Consider the following 16259-nt stretch of genomic DNA (forward strand, 5'->3'; position numbering starts at 1 on the left):
TGGCCATAGGTTAGTCCAGTATTTAAAAAGAATTGTATGTAACTCTTGAGGAGAGGAAATTTGGAGACAAGAAAGTGAGATCACACCAAGTGAATGTGTTCTTTTTTTCCCTCAAGGGTATGAATATTAACTCCCATAAAGATGGATCCTTATTAAGCCTCAATCACAGTGTTCAAAGAGGGAAATCCAAGCTGTAACCCAGCCACTTTGTTGTCACAGAGATGCTTCAAGGCTGTGCCTGTCCTGCAGGCTAGCTACTCAGAGTCCTCCTCCATCTCCACTTGGAGCTGGCCCTAGATCCCCAGCCCAGAGTGGCCATTCCTTTCCCAGCTGCTGTATTGGTAGTGGGAGCAGGGTACCAACAGGATGCCTTTGGTGTAAAATTCTCCCTTGTAGATTAATGTCTATGAGTAAAACTCAAGTAGAACATTCCAAGTCTCATTCCTCTTCCTCCATATCCTGTCACTACCATTTGAGCAACTTCCCAATGAACCTCTTGAGCCCTGAGTTGTCTGTATTTCAGAACAGGAACTCAGGAAGGCTGTTGTGCCCCAGATCTTCAATCCAGCGGGCTTTCATTGCTTATGTTCTATCTTATTTGAGTTTTCTTTTTTCTGTCCCCTTTGGACATATTTCCTAAGCCTTCTTGATATTGAGGGCTTACTAACAGTAAATTCTACCAACAAGGGACATGTATTAGTTTTGTGTTACTGTCACAAAATACCCAAAGCAAGTAGCTTATAAAAAGTTTTATTGAATTAAAAGTTTTGGAAGTTGAAGGCCAAGATCGGGCAGATTCATTGAGTCAGACTCTAGTTGAAGGCCCCAGATGGTATGGCAAGAGCAGAGCATCGACGAAAGCGATTATGTCACGAGCCAAGAAATGAGTGAGCAAGTGGGGGGGGTCTCTTAGCTGCCTCCACTAGGTTTCTTCTGAAAGTTCCTACCACCCCCCAATATCACCACCCTGGGGTCTGACCTTTATCAACCAACAATAATAACCACACTGTCACAAGGGCACAACTGAGAAGAACATGTTTTGCTGTGACGGTGATTTATCTTAGTGGCACTCTTTGGTTAGCATAAGGACTTCAGAGAATGAATGAGGAGGTAGGTGCTTTGGCTAGTCAAAACCCAGGTTTGAATCAGGTCATTGTTGACTATGAGTTTTTAACTTCTTAGATGGTTTTATCCCCTCGAGCTTTTCCCCCAGTGAAGATGGTGGTGATGGTTATAGATGTCACCACTGGCACATGACGGCTGACTCTCTGATGGGGAGTGTGGGAGTTTCTGCCAGGATCATCTAAGATCCATTTCTTCTTTTCCAAAAAAAAATCACCTGTCTCACACAGGTGGCTTACAAGACCAACTAACGAACTTTCAGCTTACCTTTTTGGGGAAGGGGAGGAGAGAGAGATGGAAAGAGGGAGAACAAACATAATTTCACAGTTTCTATGACTCTACCATTTTTAGTCTCATTACATTCTGTTTTGGGGGAATTTTAACAGTTTTTGATCTCAAAAACTTTTAAATAAAACCTAGGTTTTATTTCTCATATGGGTGGTTACTTTTGTTTTGGGGGTTTTTTGGTTGTTTGTTCCAATAAGACCTTCCCCATGGGTACTGAAAGTTAAATACGTACAATTACTATTTTTTAGTACAACGAGAACTCGAGCTACATTCTAATACTAATTTTAATGTGCTGTTTTTGTTAATAGTATTTCAGAATGGTTTAGATTTCCAGAAAAATGGAGCAGATAGATGGAGAATTCTCATACAGTTTCCCCTATTCTTAGTATTTTCTTAACATTAATATTACAATTGGTGGGTCATCACAATATGATTCTGCCCACAGTTTATTCAGATGTCCTTAGTGTTTTTTTTTAACCTAGTATTGTTTCTCTGTTCCCAATCTCCATCCAAGATACCACTGTATAGTTTTTAATTGTATCTTTTTCTCTCTCTCACCATAGGTTTACAATATGTTTCAGCACCAGAGTCTTGGAATCAAAATCAACATTCAAGTTACCAAGCTTGTTCTGCTCCGGCAACGACCTGTAAGCCCACCATCCTGGCCGCACCGAAAGCTCTCAAAAGCTTCCGTTGTTGTCGAGTGCTGAGGAGGGGTCTTGGGGCCTCTATGCATAGTTCCTCCTCCTGGCTTTGTCTGTGCTGAGTGTGTAAGAGCAGAGCAGATAGTTCTGGAACCGTGGTGTGTGCAGGAGGTTGAGAATCTTGAGGGAGCCCTGAGCTTGGGCACATGCCCTCTGCCCTCGAACATTTGTGTCCAGCTTCCCTGCATGCAGAGCTTAAGGAGGGCTTTGAAAGCATGGCTTCCTTCCTGGACCCTGTGCCCCCATTGCATTGTTTTGTGGCTATGGAGGGAGGAGCCAAGGTACCCTTGGCAGGAGATTGAGGAAATGTAGCTGGGTTTGGTCCATTGCTCTGTTATCAGAGAAGGACTGACTGGTCCTCAATAACAGTCTTCAGGTGAAGACTGTTAGCCTTCTAACCTCAGGCAGCAACTCCTCAAATGCTGTCAGTGAGAAGCCATCTTCATCCTTCCACACAGTGGTCAGGATGGGAACTGGGGCTTCTCCGAGCCATCTGCTTCCCTCACCGTCTCCCTCTGTGTCTCTCAGGCTAAGTTGAATATTGGGCACCACGGCGAGCGATCCCTGGAGAGCTTCTGTCACTGGCAGAATGAGGAATATGGAGGCGCGAGGTACCTGGGCAACAACCAGGTCCCAGGAGGAAAGGATGACACGCCCCCTGTGGACGCTGCTGTATTTGTCACCAGGTAAACATGGACATTTATCTTTTGAGAGAGTGGTGTTAGGAATTCCGGCTTGGAAACAAAGTCTTTACCTACCTGTGGGGCTTCAAGCTTTCTTACCCAGTGGGGCTGAGAATTAAATGAGCAGTAGCATGTGAGAACTCATCCTAGTGCTTAGAATATAGTATTCACTGTTCTTATTCCTATTAATCTTAGAAAAGTAGGGATGATCTAATTCTAGGCCACCAATTTTCAAGGAATTCATCTCCTTCCCTGCATTAAAGAAAATACTAGTGGGGTACCCTGTGGCTCACGCCTGTAGTTCTAACTACTCAGGAGGCTGAGATCTAAGGATTGTGGTTTGAAGCCAGCCTGGGCTTCAAACAAATTCTTGAGGCTCTTAATCTCCAATTAATTACCAAAAAAGCTGAAAGTGGAAGTGTGGCTCAAATGGTAGAATGCCAGCCTTAGCAAAAAAAAGCCAAGCCAGAGTCTTGAGTACCTCAGTTCAAACCCCAGTTCCAACACACACACACACACAAACCATTGAGAGCTCATGTGATACAGCCATCCCACAATCAGGGACATGAGGGGACATATGTCCATCTATAGTCATGGAAGCTTCCATGTGGCCAGCCACAAGAGCAAGTAAACAAAATCAACTCAGACAGTGCAAGATTATTACCTGGTACCTGGAGGCATTTAAAAATACACAGTCTACAAAACGGTGAACTTGGAGTGAAATATGGCAGTCACAAGAAGACAACACTTGAATGATGCTACTTAATTCAAGGCATATGGAGTAATGTTCATAGACATACAGCAGAAGGCTGGTCACAGGGGGCCAGGGGAGGGGAAGGGAACAGAGAGCTGAGTTTTAGAGATGTTGGGAGAGCAGTTGCAGGACAGTGTGAATGCAGTTAATGCGACTGACAGTATATGGTACATTGGTACATATTATATCCTATATATTTTACCTTTTTTGGGGTGGTACCTGGGCTTGAACTCAGGATCTGGACACTGCCCCTTAGCTTTTTTTTTCTTTCAAGGCTCCCAATTGAGCTACAGGCTCCCCTTTTTGGGTAGTTAGTTGGTGATAAGAGTCTCATGGACTTTCCTTACCCAGGCTGGCCTCAAACCATGATCCTCAGATCTCAGTCTCTTTAACTAGGATTACAGGCATTACAGCCACCAGTGTTGGCTAAGAATATGGCTTTTATAAAGGACTTACTGTTGACTTCTTGTAAATGTAATTCTTGGTCATGACTATATTTAAAAGGAGATACTGCCCGTGTAGTAGAAGCCACTACAGGGTGATGGTATTGGCTGATAATTGTCTTTGAGCAATGCCTTGAAAAAAAATACTCCAAAATTTCTTTTTCAGCTATTGGAAGTGTCATGACCTCCTTACAGTTAGGTTATAGAATAGTTGAGCTGTAAGTGGAGCTCTTGCCCCTCAGCAATGGATGGGTTACTCTTGGCAAACATTGTTACTTGTGATGCATTACTATGACCTATGACAGCTAAAATGGTGCTGATAACTAACCAGGGTAAATTAAGGTGTTCCCTCCCCCCCACCGTTTTTGGAGTCCCTCTTGCCTATGATTTTTTTGTTTTGTTCTTAGGACAGATTTCTGCGTTCATAAAGACGAACCTTGTGACACCGTTGGTAAGTTTAGAGTTCAAATAATGCCCCAAAGTGCTGATAGATCCTGAAAGATCTGTCTCCAAACTAGTTCAGTGTTTTCTGTTGCCTCTTTGGGAAAATATTTGGTTGACTCTATTTGACTTGTTTTTGTTTTTTGTTATATATTTTTTTCTGAAAAGTTTTGAAGTTGCTTCTGGTAGAGGCTTTTAGACAAAGGCTTAAGGAAGATACGAAAAGTAAAACAAGGAGGTAGAGCCACCAGGCTTTTGTGTCCACAGCAGTGGGGGAATGAATTTGGTTCCAAGTGTCTTTATCCACAGGCAAAAGAGGATTCTTGTCGAGTGCCACAGCTGTTATCACGAGACAGAAAATGGTGTGTTGTGTTCTTGTGTGCAGATGTTCCTCACTGAGTGGCCTAAGACAACCTATAGCCAGAATACCTTCTCCTCTACAAACCTGGCATGAGACTGGTCACTTTCTCACCTAAAAGCACTGATTCTGACACCAGAACTCTTTCCTCCCTTCTCCTCCCCACCCCGTTCCCCAACTCTCCCTTCCTTTCTTTTTCTTTTTTTTTTTTTTCCATTTTCTCTTGGCCCTGCCCTTGATTTCCCATAAGTTTCAAATGGAAGCTACTTTTTGGGGGTACAGGAAGAGAATATTTTGTTACTAGAAAAAATACTAAAAGCATTTCCAATTTTGCCTATCATAGCTGAAACCTTTTTTTAACATTTAATGACATAATAGTTGTACCAAATTGGACAGCCACTGGTCCCTAGCAAACTTATCCTTTTGCCTGTTATTGTACTAGTATTTATGCTTCCATCTTTGGCCATATTCTGTGCTTTCTTGAAATGTTTTATGAAAGCTTTCAATTTGAAAAATCCCATTTGCAGGTACCTAGCCATGAGGGTGCCGACTTTGGCCAGCTACATTATTGTACTTACAAAAAATATATACCATCTACTTAAAAGACTTACTAGCAAAGTACCCTCCAGTCGATTTTAGGGCATTGTGTCTCACAAATCCAGCTTGGATTTCTCTGCTAATAAACTTGCTGGGAAAGCAAAATATATATTCTTCAGTATACTATTTCCTTCCCTCCCAGATGTAGCTTTAAACATTGATAGAAATGCCACTCAACTTGTCTGGATGTCAGAGTGAGTCTGTTTATAGAAGACCGCAGGGGCTGTTTTGTCCAAGGAGAACTAACAACAGGGTAGGTGGTCGTAGGGAGTTTCCTCCCTTCATTTCTTATGGTGGTCCTATACATGGCTTGAGGATAGTGAGTAGAATGAATGAAAACATAAATGAAATTTACATACTCATGTTTGTAATGGCATTATTTTCAGTAGCCCAAAGGTGGAAACACCACATATCCAGAATGAATGAATGGATGAATGGATAAACAAAATGTGGTATTCTCATCCAGTAGACTATGACATGGCTCAGCAGTAGGGTACCTACTCGTCAAGCACAGGGCCCTGGGCTCAGACCTTGTAGTTCTAAAACAACAACAACAACAACAAACTCCAAAACCAAAACCAGAACAGAAATAGGAAATTCTGACAACTGCTTCATGGATGAGTCTTGAGGGCTTTAAGCTCTTGTAACAAGCCAGTCACCAGAGGGCAAATGCAGTCTGACTCCACTTTTGTGAAGTACCTAGAGTAGTCAAGTTTATAGAGACAGAAAGTTGCACAGCAGTTCCTAGGGATGAGAGGAAGAAGTTCTGGTCCAATGGCTGTAGAGTTTCAGTTGTGTAAGATGTAAACTCTGGAGGTCGGTGGTAGGGATGGCTTACAAGATGTGCACATACCCTGTGCAACGCTGAACTGTCCACCTAAAGTCATTAAGATGGTAAATTTTATGTAATGCATAGCTTGCGACAGGTTTTATATATATATATATATATATATGTATATATATATACACATATATATATATGACAGCAACTCAAGTTTTATCTTTGATTCTTTATCATTTCTTTTCAGACATTGGGACTGGAGAATAATCTTCAGAGGCGGGGATTCCCCCCTTTGGAAGGAGGAATGGGGAGACCTCTGGGGTGGGATCTGGGCAGGGCAGGGAGGAAGAAGGGGAAGAGCCTCTGCGGGATGGGAGAGGAAGTTGGGCCCCAGAGAACAGAAGGGGGAGAGGGGAGAGAGCATTGTAAGGAGTGGGGCTGCAGCTGAATTAGTCCCCTAAGGTTCTGAAGGTCAGGCACCTGGCAGCGTGGGGGCTTTGCAGGTCTCTCTTTAGTTGCTAGGTTCTGTTACTTTGGTACTAGTCCAGGTCTAGATTGGCTCTTGGAGTAGCTGAGAATTACTGAAATTTCTCTTAATGTTTTGGGTCTGTGAGCAGTCCTCATCTGTGTCTGGCATTAAAATGACTACCTTAGTCTAGCCGCAAGTTGATTTTCCCAGTGACTGCTCAAGCATTGGACTTGAAGTGGAAAGGCCTGGGGTCAGTCACACTGAAGCCATTGTGCTGCTGGGAATGAAGCACAGGTCAGGGGTGGGTGACCTGAGTCAGAGCTGCAGCTTGGGAAGGAACGCTGGTGGCCTGAGCGCCTCAGACTGGCCATCAGGCTCCTGCGGTCTCTGTGGGTTCAGTGAACTGAAGAACCCTCCGCTCCTCCTGGTGAAAGTAAAAGTTGGCTCTGAGTTTTTAACCTCAATTTTTTCAGCTAAGAAATGGGAGTGCTTCAGAAAGAGCAAGAAGGTTATGTCAGGGCAGAGACCAGATCTGGATCTATTATCGATGGCTTCAGTTCAAGCAACCTTTGCAATTACTGGGAGAGATGGAGATGGTGGGGATCAGAAATTCCTGACAACTGATATGGAAAGATGAGTCATGGTTGGGGTAGGGCTGAGTCATGGTTGGGAAAGGGCTGAATCATGGCTAGGGAAGGGCTGAGTCATGGCTGGGGAAGGACTGAGTCGTGGCTGGGGAAGGGCTGAGTGATGGCTGGGGAAGGGCTGAGTCAGGGCTGGGGAAGGGCTGAGTGATGGCTGGGGAAGGGCTGAGTCAGGGCTGGGGAAGGGCTGAGTCAGGACTGGGGAAGGGCTGAGTCAGGACTGGGAAAGGGCTGAGTCAGGGCTGGGGAAGGGCTGAGTCAGGGCTAGGGAAGGGCTGAGTGATGGCTGGGGAAGGGCTTAGTGATGGCTGGGGAAGGGCTGAGTCAGGACTGGGGAAGGGCTGAGTCAGGACTGGGGAAAGGCTGAGTCAGGGCTGAGTCATGGTTAGGGTCTGACACTAACTCACTGGAGGGAGAATAACAGGGTAAAGACTGTCACCTGATATCCACTGACATGTTTCCCTCCCTGGGTGATTACATTTCTCAGCCTTCCTATCAATCGCCACATGACTGCTTTCAGTGCCATGGAATGGGAGCAGAGGTGACGTGTGCTAGTCTAGGTTGACCCCATCTAAACTTCTAGTGAACCATGCTTGGAGCTCTTTCTTCACTGACTGACCAGCTAAGGCCATCCAGGGATTTAGCAGGCACAGTGTGTGAACCACTGGATGCTGAATGGGTGGGGAAAAGAATATGTTGAGACACTAGGATTGGAGTTTTGTTGTGATTGTATGCGTGTCAATGATCAGAAATGCTGAAAGTATTATGAGTATTGAAAAGACACTTTGGATACTTGAGGTCTCAAAGCTGTGACACCACAGTGTGACAGGCATCCTCTCCTGGGGGGTGGGGGTGGAGGTGGGGGTGTCAAATGAGGCACAGAGCCTGAATTTTGAGAGCATTTCATTGAAAGATTAAAAAGTAGTCTTGGACTTGAGGAGGAAAACATGGATGGTTTTAATTCCTTCTATCCATCCTGAGTTCATTGGCTGGGGCCACTCTGCAAATGAGACAGACAGAAACAAGAGTCCTGCAGATTAATGAGAGAAAAACAAATGGAAATGTACTATGTGCATGGCACACATGGAAATGACTCAGTCACTCACAGGGCGTTAGGAGCTTCTCACCATCTTGACAGAGTTTGTAGGGTAACAAATTATGGGATGGTAAATGTAGTGTGGGGAGAAATTAATGGAAGATAGGGAGGACAAGCTAATCAATTTTATCATTAGATTGTCCCAAGGAGGCCTGGACTGTGGGGGGGGTCCAGACTTCATCCCCAAAGACAATTCCCCCAGATGCCTTCAGCTCAAAAACAGTCCCCTCATGCATTGGCTGGGGAAGGGGCACATATTCCCCAAAGAGTGTTTGTTATCCCTCTGCTCTGAGGATTGGACCCTGATGAGATTTACCCCAAGTTCTTTGTGAAGTGTATTACGATAGCAGTGGCTTATGTCCTTGTCTTCTTGCTTCCAACCACACTGACTCACTTTCCCTCTACAACATCTGGCAGGGCAGAAAGCCTAGTGACTCATTAGATGTTCAAGCATGGATAAGATGCTAACCTCTGTAGCTCTAGGATAATTCTCTGCTGGAGAGAGGTGTTTCATCATGGAGAGAGGTCCTTTATTGCTGGAGAGGGGGGTTGCCTTCTTCACCTTTCCCCCACACACAAAGAATGGTTCCTTCTTGCTTCTCATTCCCTTAAGGAATTATGTCAGTCAACTTTTAGTTGCTGTGACAAAAATGCCTGAGAAAATCAACTTATAAAGGAGGAAAGGTTTCAGAGGTTTTAGCCCATGATCAGTTGGATCTATCATTCTTGGACCCTGTGGTGGTGGCAGAATGTGTTAATAGGAAATCCACATTAATAACGAACTTGCGAGCTGAGCACGTGTTTAAATCGCCTGGACAGCTCCTTAGAAGACCACAAGGTCCTTCCCAGTGACTTTGTATTTGGGGATCTGGGCTGAGCTGGCCTGGTGCTGATGCTTCTGGCCCAGGAGCCACACTTAGGGTAATTTTTGTGGCTGAAGTTCCTTTATTTCCGTGTGATGGTTTGCTACATTTTAAAAAGATGGCATAGGTGGTATGAATCTAGAGTGGCTTTCGTATTCCTGTGCGCATGTCTTAAACATTTACTTTTTGACAGAAAGTGGTGTAACATGGATTTCCAAGTCACATCCCAGGGATGCAGAACTCTTTAACAGTGGATCTGGGCTAGAGGTGGTAACAGAGCTGGTGATGGGACCTTTGCAGTCGTTAGGATTTTGACTATCATCCAAGGTATTGGATTCAGTCTGGACATTCCACCACCGCAGCAGTTGTTCTGTAGACTTGGTGTTGGTCTTTAAGAGGGGCACGGGTAGGTTTGAGTACAGCCTGGTTGAAATCCCAGCTCTGCTGCCAGGAGTGGGAGCCCAAGCCATCCACTTGTCTGTTCTTGTCAGTTTCCTGATGTACAGAATAGAGGTTGGAAATTCTGTCTCCTGTGGTGGTTATGAGAGGATGTGAGGGTCTGCAGAGAAAGACCTAGAACGCCTGTAAATGCCTCATGTTGGCCTGGTTTCAGAATCCTCTGCCCAGCCAGTGACAGAGAGGACCCTGAAGTCCTCTGTGCTGGTGGAGAAAAGAGGTTCCTGAAGCTGATGGCTCTCAGGTCACTCCAGACTTCAGTCTTCAATAAAAGTTAGGAAGGTTCTAGAATTACAGCCTTGGCTTCCTCCAGAACCCTCTGCATTATGATCTCTGGGAGTCTGTCCAGCCCTCTCTGCATTCACAGGTGCTCTGGGGAGGCTGATGCACCAAGAGATAGGAAACCTTAACTCTAGAGGTGGAGTGTGTGTGTGTGTGTGTGTGTGTGTGTGTGTGTGTGTGTGTGTGTGTGTGTGTGTGTGTGTGTGTGTGTGTGTGTGTGTGTGTGTGTGTGTGTGTGTGTGTGTGTGTGTGTGTGTGTGTGTGTGTGTGTGTGTGTGTGTTGGGTAGGGACCTGAACTTGAATACTTAGCAAAGCTTGGTGCCAGCAGCTACATGAGAAAAGCCATGGTATGGGCTATGGGGGTGTAACTGAGTGGTAGAGCACTTACCTAGTATGCATAAGGCCCTGGGTTCAATTCCTAGGACCACACACACAAACCCCAAACCAAGATGGGAAACACTGGAACTCAAGTTCCTTCCTATGGCAGACACCGGGGTATGGCTTTTCTGACCAACAGAATCTTGCTTGTGTCTGTGTAGATAGGAGAGTAACTGAACGTCATTGAGTCCCCTGCCTCTTTAGGCAGCTCTCTGTCTGCCCCTTCTCCCTTGCTTTGCTGCTGGGGGAAGTATGGCATGGATGTCTTGTACAGCCCAGGGTTCTCTGCTTTTCCCCCCATGGCATTTCAATAATTTGCTTCATTATTATGAGATTTTTCTCAAAAACCAGTGGAACATAATGCTTCCTCCCTCCACTTCCTGCTCTTTTCTTTCGTCTTGTTTGGCTTCCAAATACTCCAGATCTTTTCTATTGTCTCCTGTACCCCTTGGTAACGAAATTAAACAGGACTAAACAGCTGTGCATGGCGGTGGGGGGGGGTGCGGGTAGGGAAGGGCAGGGTCAGGAGCAGCGGGATGGCCTGTCCTTCTCCACCCTGGCTCAGCCACTGATTAAGTGGAAAGGTTCCCAGAGAGACAGCAGCAGAGAAGCAGCCAGGGGAGTCCCAGGGGCCGGCCGACTGCAGCCTTGCCATGGGGCTCCCATTGCCAAAATAAACATAAGTTTTGAGATAAAGTCACAACCCCAAGAGGTTTTCATCTTGGAAGAGGAATTCGCTAAGAGTCACTGTGTTGGACCAAGGAATTGCGTTCTTCCACATCCAGTGTTACACACCCTGTGTGTGTGTGTGTGTGTGTGTGTGTGTGTGTGTGTGTGTGTGTGTGTAAGAGTTAGGAGGAGCTAAGAGTTCAGGGGTGATGGGGGCAAGGAAGAAAGAGCAAAAGAAGTCACCTTCTAGGGGCAGATAGGTTCCTTACCAGTATGTGACCTTGGACTGGTGACCTTCACCTGTCCTGCACCCCTGAGTAGTGGACACCACTGGCAGTGTGAAATGATGTGAAGCCCTTGGCATCTTGCCCATGGAAGAGGGTGACTGTGTGTGTGTGTGTGCGCGCGCGCGTGTGTGTGTGCGTGTGTGTGTGTGTGCGTGTGTGTGTGTGTGCGTGTGTGTGTGTGTGTGTGTGTGTGTGTGTGTGTGTGATAGTACTGGTGTTTGAACTCGGGGTCTGTCCCTTAGTTTTTCTGCTCAAGTCTAACACTCTTATTGCTTGAGCTATACCTCCATTTCCTGCTTTTTGGTGGTTAATTGGAGATAACAGTCTCACAGACTTTTCTGCTTTGGCTACCTTTGAACCACAAAACTCAGATCTCAGCCTCCAGCATAGCTAGGATTCAGACTTGAGTCACCAGTGCCCACCAAGAGAACTTCTTAATCCCCAGTTAGAGATCGGCTACTGTCACCTTCACAAAAATGGCTGGATTGCAGGTCTAGTCAGTGGAGAAAGAAGCAAAGATCACCAGCACTAACTCACCAGGATTCTCCTCTCCCAGCTCAACCAGTGTATGAGTGACATAAGCCGTTCCTGTAAGAAAGCCATTACTGTTTGGTAAAGTCTCAGTGACTGAGTTCCAGAAGGCCAGACACACTGGGAAATGCTTTTAAAGCAATGAGAATGAGCTGGAGTGTTAGCTACAAGGGTCATTGCCAAGAGGCATTATACATGGAAGCCTCAATTAAACGTGCCATTGGATTATCTGATGAGAAGTAGTGCGCCTTTGAGAATTCACCGTCTGTGATGAATGGCTTCAGTTCAAAATGTAAAGCAACGTAGGCCCTAATGTAACACAGTCCTGGAACTAATGAAGCCCGCCATAGTTAGATAGAAAGCACTCAAACTGCCCCCGTGGAAGGATTTTATTTAAAGACTGTTGTGGGTTATTTGCCTTTTAGGATGTGTGGGCTCCGTGTGCATTCTGATAGGAAGGGTTTTCCACCTTCACAAATGTTTTTGGTGCCAAGAGGGTTTTCAACACTGGGAAAATTGTGTGGCTGCCTTCCAAGGCCGACCTCTCAGTGCTACTAATCTCTTGGCTTCCTCCGCCAAGGATCATTCTTGTCCCCTGCCTGCCGGGAGACAGAGTGATGGCTTCCTAATTGGGTCCCCAGGCAGCCAGAACACCTGTGTCTGGGGGTTGCACTGTAAACAATGGCCTTTGCTTCTCCTACAAAGACAGATTTCCGTGCACGCACTTGTGCACGTGTGGGCGTACAAGTCTATTTTGGTAAATGATTCTTCCAAGTTATTATTATTACCCATGAGGTGCCATCACTAGAACAATAAAAACTTGCATTCAGAATTCTGTCCTTCCTCATTTTGAACCTGAAGAAAGTGTTAGGTGCCAGTGGCTCTGGTCCTCACACAGTGGCCACACCCACGATGGATGCGATGATGTAGGTGTCCCTTGCATGGTTAGACTGTTCATCTCTCTGGAGCATTGGGACCTCCCAGCTGGTGCTGTCTGTGGACCATTACAATGTCACCCCAGTTCCTCTGCTCCTTTGGTCTCCTCTAGGGCCACCGCTGGCCTCAGATCCCTCCTTCTGGTGGATTTGGCATTGGCTCCTGGGTGTCCCTGGCATGGATTGCTTTCTTCTCCAATTCTGCACCAACATCTGGAGGAAGTTACATATGAGGATCTGTTAGTGTTTAGCAGACCCTGAGCCCTGGACACTTGTCTGATGGTCTGTATAGAATGTAGAGATTATTTTGAAGATACCATGAAGAAAATGATCCATGAGGGTGGCTGGGCACCCTGTGGGTATCCTTCGGGATGTATTTGTGCTCTTCAACTGCTCTCAGTTAACATGCTCTGGTTATCCCCAAGTGCCTGACTTTGGTTATGCTTATGCAGGCTTGGCCAGGAAGCATCTAGAACTTCAGCCTGGCCTGGATGGTTGGACATGGAGCAGAGTGAATTGGAGCTGGTTGATGTTCTGCCGGCCTGCCTGCCTGAGTCTGGGAGGGAGTCTGACACCTCCACCTTTTCCTTACATTGGTTATTTTGGGTCATTTTGTGCAACAATCTTATACTGGCCAAGGAAGCTGTGTTGGCCTGTCCTCAGAGCCCAGTGCCTCCTGCTTAGTGGAGCCCAGCATTCCACCACCTCAAGACAATTCTCCTTGCCTTTCCTATCTGCTCTTCCAAGGAAGTGTTTGCCTTTGGTTGAGCAGGAGCTTGGTTCTTCTAAGCTTGGTTCTTCTAAGGGAGCATGGCAGTTCCAACTCTGGGGCATTGATGGATCTGAGTGATCTACTTAGGGTAGACTAGCAGATAGCAGGCCAGGAGACTGAGGCCTGGTCACTGTAGTTTGAGCCCCTCTGCACATGTGAAAGTATCACCTAGAAGATAGGCCAGGCTGCCTTGCTTATCAGAGCAAAAGCCAATGGAGTAAGTAATTTTTTCCCCCTGACTAGAACATCAGCAGAGCTTCATGAGGCTGGAGTTTGCAAGACAAGAGTCACATTTCAGGGTAGAATAGAAACTGGGATGGGGGTGGGGGCTGGAGGCTTGGCGGGCAGCCATCTCTTCCGTCAGCACTGTGTGTGGGGAGATCTTTAGGAGGGAGAGAGTTTTGTAGCCTGAAACCATCTTTTGTATCCTAGCCTGGCACTGTTGGGCTGGGCAGGACTTCAAATACATGGCTCTTCATTGCCTGAAGAGATGGTGAGCTTCCATGCTGGGGTCTTCAAAGTCAAGTTCATAATGGCCATTGTCCCCTACCAAGCTTGGAGCCCAGATTAGTCAGCCTCAGCCTTACTGCCACAGAGGTTGATTGGAAGAGGAGGAGACCTGTCATGGGACTCTGTGCTCAAGAATCATCCGCTTCTCTCCCTGAGCCTTTGCCCCCACAGCTTTTCTCCCCTCAAGCTTTGCTGGGCAGAGCTGGAGGGCAAGGGCAGCTTCACATGGGAAGGGATGGATATAGAGGACTAATGAGCAGGCTAACTTCTGCCCAGCCTGCCAGGCAGGCAGGGCAGCTCAGCCATGCATGGCAGAGGGTTCCCCAAGCTGGGCTGTCTGCATGGAAATCACAGGAGTTGATAACACTGGTTCTACAAGAACTCTGAGCATGGCGGTCAGAGTTTCCTGCCTTCATCAGTCTGGTGGGGGTTGAGCCCCCTACAGCCTGAACTGGGCAGTGGAGTCTCCCCACAGTGGGGTAGGAGGAACCACTTGGGGTGACAAGGCGGTGGCGAGCTGGACAGCTTCCCACTTCGCAGCCTCCTCCCCCAAGCCTCAGGGCTCCGCTGTTTCCCAGGGCTCTGTCGTCTAGGCGAACTTTGGTCATGAAGTTGGTTTCCTGATGTTAGTTGACCAGTTTCAAACCTCTTTAGCTCCTTGATGAAGAGCAGAACTGTGGGGGACCCCTGGGGTGGCCTCTCAGGCTCCCCCTGGAACTTTCTGGAATGTCACTGTGGACAAAGCATGTTCTGTGTCTTGAAGGCTTTGGAAATTGAACTCCAGGAGGAGGTTAGGGCAGATCAGAGGGTGTGGGGCATACTGGCCTTTTCCTGGGCAGGGGGTGAGTAGGGTCTGAAGAGGGAAAATGGAGACCTTGGAAGAAAAGAGAATGCTGGCCTCTTCACAAGGGCCAGTGTTTTCCTTCTGAAATCCCTTTTGAGTTGACTTGGCCCTCTCTGAAAATGTGAATTCCAGAGGGATCTATGGTGGAGTAACCTTGTCTGTATCTTAGTTCCTTTACCCTGGTCAGCATCTACTGTTAACAGTGACAAATGACCGACTGCACAAGGGCAATTGTCATCCTGAAGACTCCCCACAGAGACACCCTTCCCATCTCTCCCTCTCTGGGGCTGTGCTTCCTCTGCTAGGTAGGTAGTCTGTACTCAAAACCTTCTAGTCTCTGCATTTGACACATTTGCACTATAACACACAGGCCTTGGGAAGTGCAGACACCTCTGTTACACTCAGACTTAGTCTGACATGTCTTCAGTGTAATCTGAGGGGGTGCAGGCAGAGTAGACCCCCCCACAATAGCTTGATTTTGACCTGCCTGCAGTGTAATCCACAGTCGAGGGCAGTGCAGACTTGCTCTGGTGGTCAGGACAGGAGAGGAGTCAGTGTGATCCTCTCTTGGACTGCATTCTGGTGTCTTGCCCTGCTCCTGGTCTCCTGAGAAGGCAGACCTGACCACAGGTCCCCGAGAGGCACTCAGAGCTAGCTAGGGAAGCAGCAATTAGAACAGAAGTCATATACCCCACCTGGAAATAGACAGCCAGATATACAGGGACTACATCTGGACACAAACATGCTTTATTTTGTTTGACTTACCGGTTTTGAATATATGAGAAAAAAATACCTTTTCCTAAACACCTGTCTGGAAAGATATGTGTGGCAGAATTGACTGAGGAAAGAGTGACTCTCAGTTTAGATTGTGTCCGATTTGTACTCTTCCCTCTGATGCTAAGTGGCAAGTACTGTGATCCTCAAGACTGAGCAGCTGCTCTCCTTGTGGCACTGAGAGAAGATAAAAGTGCTCCCTTTCCACCGCTGTACCAACAGTGGGAGATGGGAAAGGACCAACGAGGAGGATGAGCATTGTTAGGAAAACGTGAGTGCATTTCTTTGTAGAATGGAATCCCAGAAAGCCTCTTTCTGCAACAAGATGTGTCTGTTACAAAAGATCTCAACTTAGAAGACCACTTCAGGGCCCCTGCCCCACTTCTGGAATCTATGCCTGGCCCCTACAGCATTTGTAAATGCTTACAAATTTGTGATGTGAATCCTAAAAAGGCTGTCTTTGAATAGCAGCTATTTTGGTATTTGGAGCAGAAAAAATCAATTTTTCCTGTGTGTGTGTGCACATGCATACATGCATGTGTGCACGTGCATGCGCATGTGCATTGGCATTATGGCT

The 16259-nt window shown here is 46.6% G+C and overlaps 1 protein-coding gene across 2 annotated transcripts in view; it reads left to right on the forward strand.

Moving 5' to 3' along the window:
• The window catches only part of Adamts17 (ADAM metallopeptidase with thrombospondin type 1 motif 17), a 147824-nt gene that overhangs the window by 34180 nt on the left and 97385 nt on the right, over positions 1 to 16259 (forward strand). For both annotated transcript variants that reach the window (XM_070043144.1, XM_070043145.1), the window contains exons 5-7: positions 1974 to 2057; positions 2643 to 2800; positions 4402 to 4445. In XM_070043144.1, the coding sequence (XP_069899245.1) occupies positions 1974 to 2057; positions 2643 to 2800; positions 4402 to 4445 (286 nt within the window). The remainder of the gene's footprint in view (positions 1 to 1973; positions 2058 to 2642; positions 2801 to 4401; positions 4446 to 16259) is intronic.

The sequence above is a fragment of the Dipodomys merriami genome, unplaced genomic scaffold (assembly GCF_024711535.1).
Source record: "Dipodomys merriami isolate MVZ:Mamm:240054 unplaced genomic scaffold, mDipMer1.0.p SCAF_33, whole genome shotgun sequence".
Classification (NCBI taxonomy): domain Eukaryota; kingdom Metazoa; phylum Chordata; class Mammalia; order Rodentia; family Heteromyidae; genus Dipodomys; species Dipodomys merriami.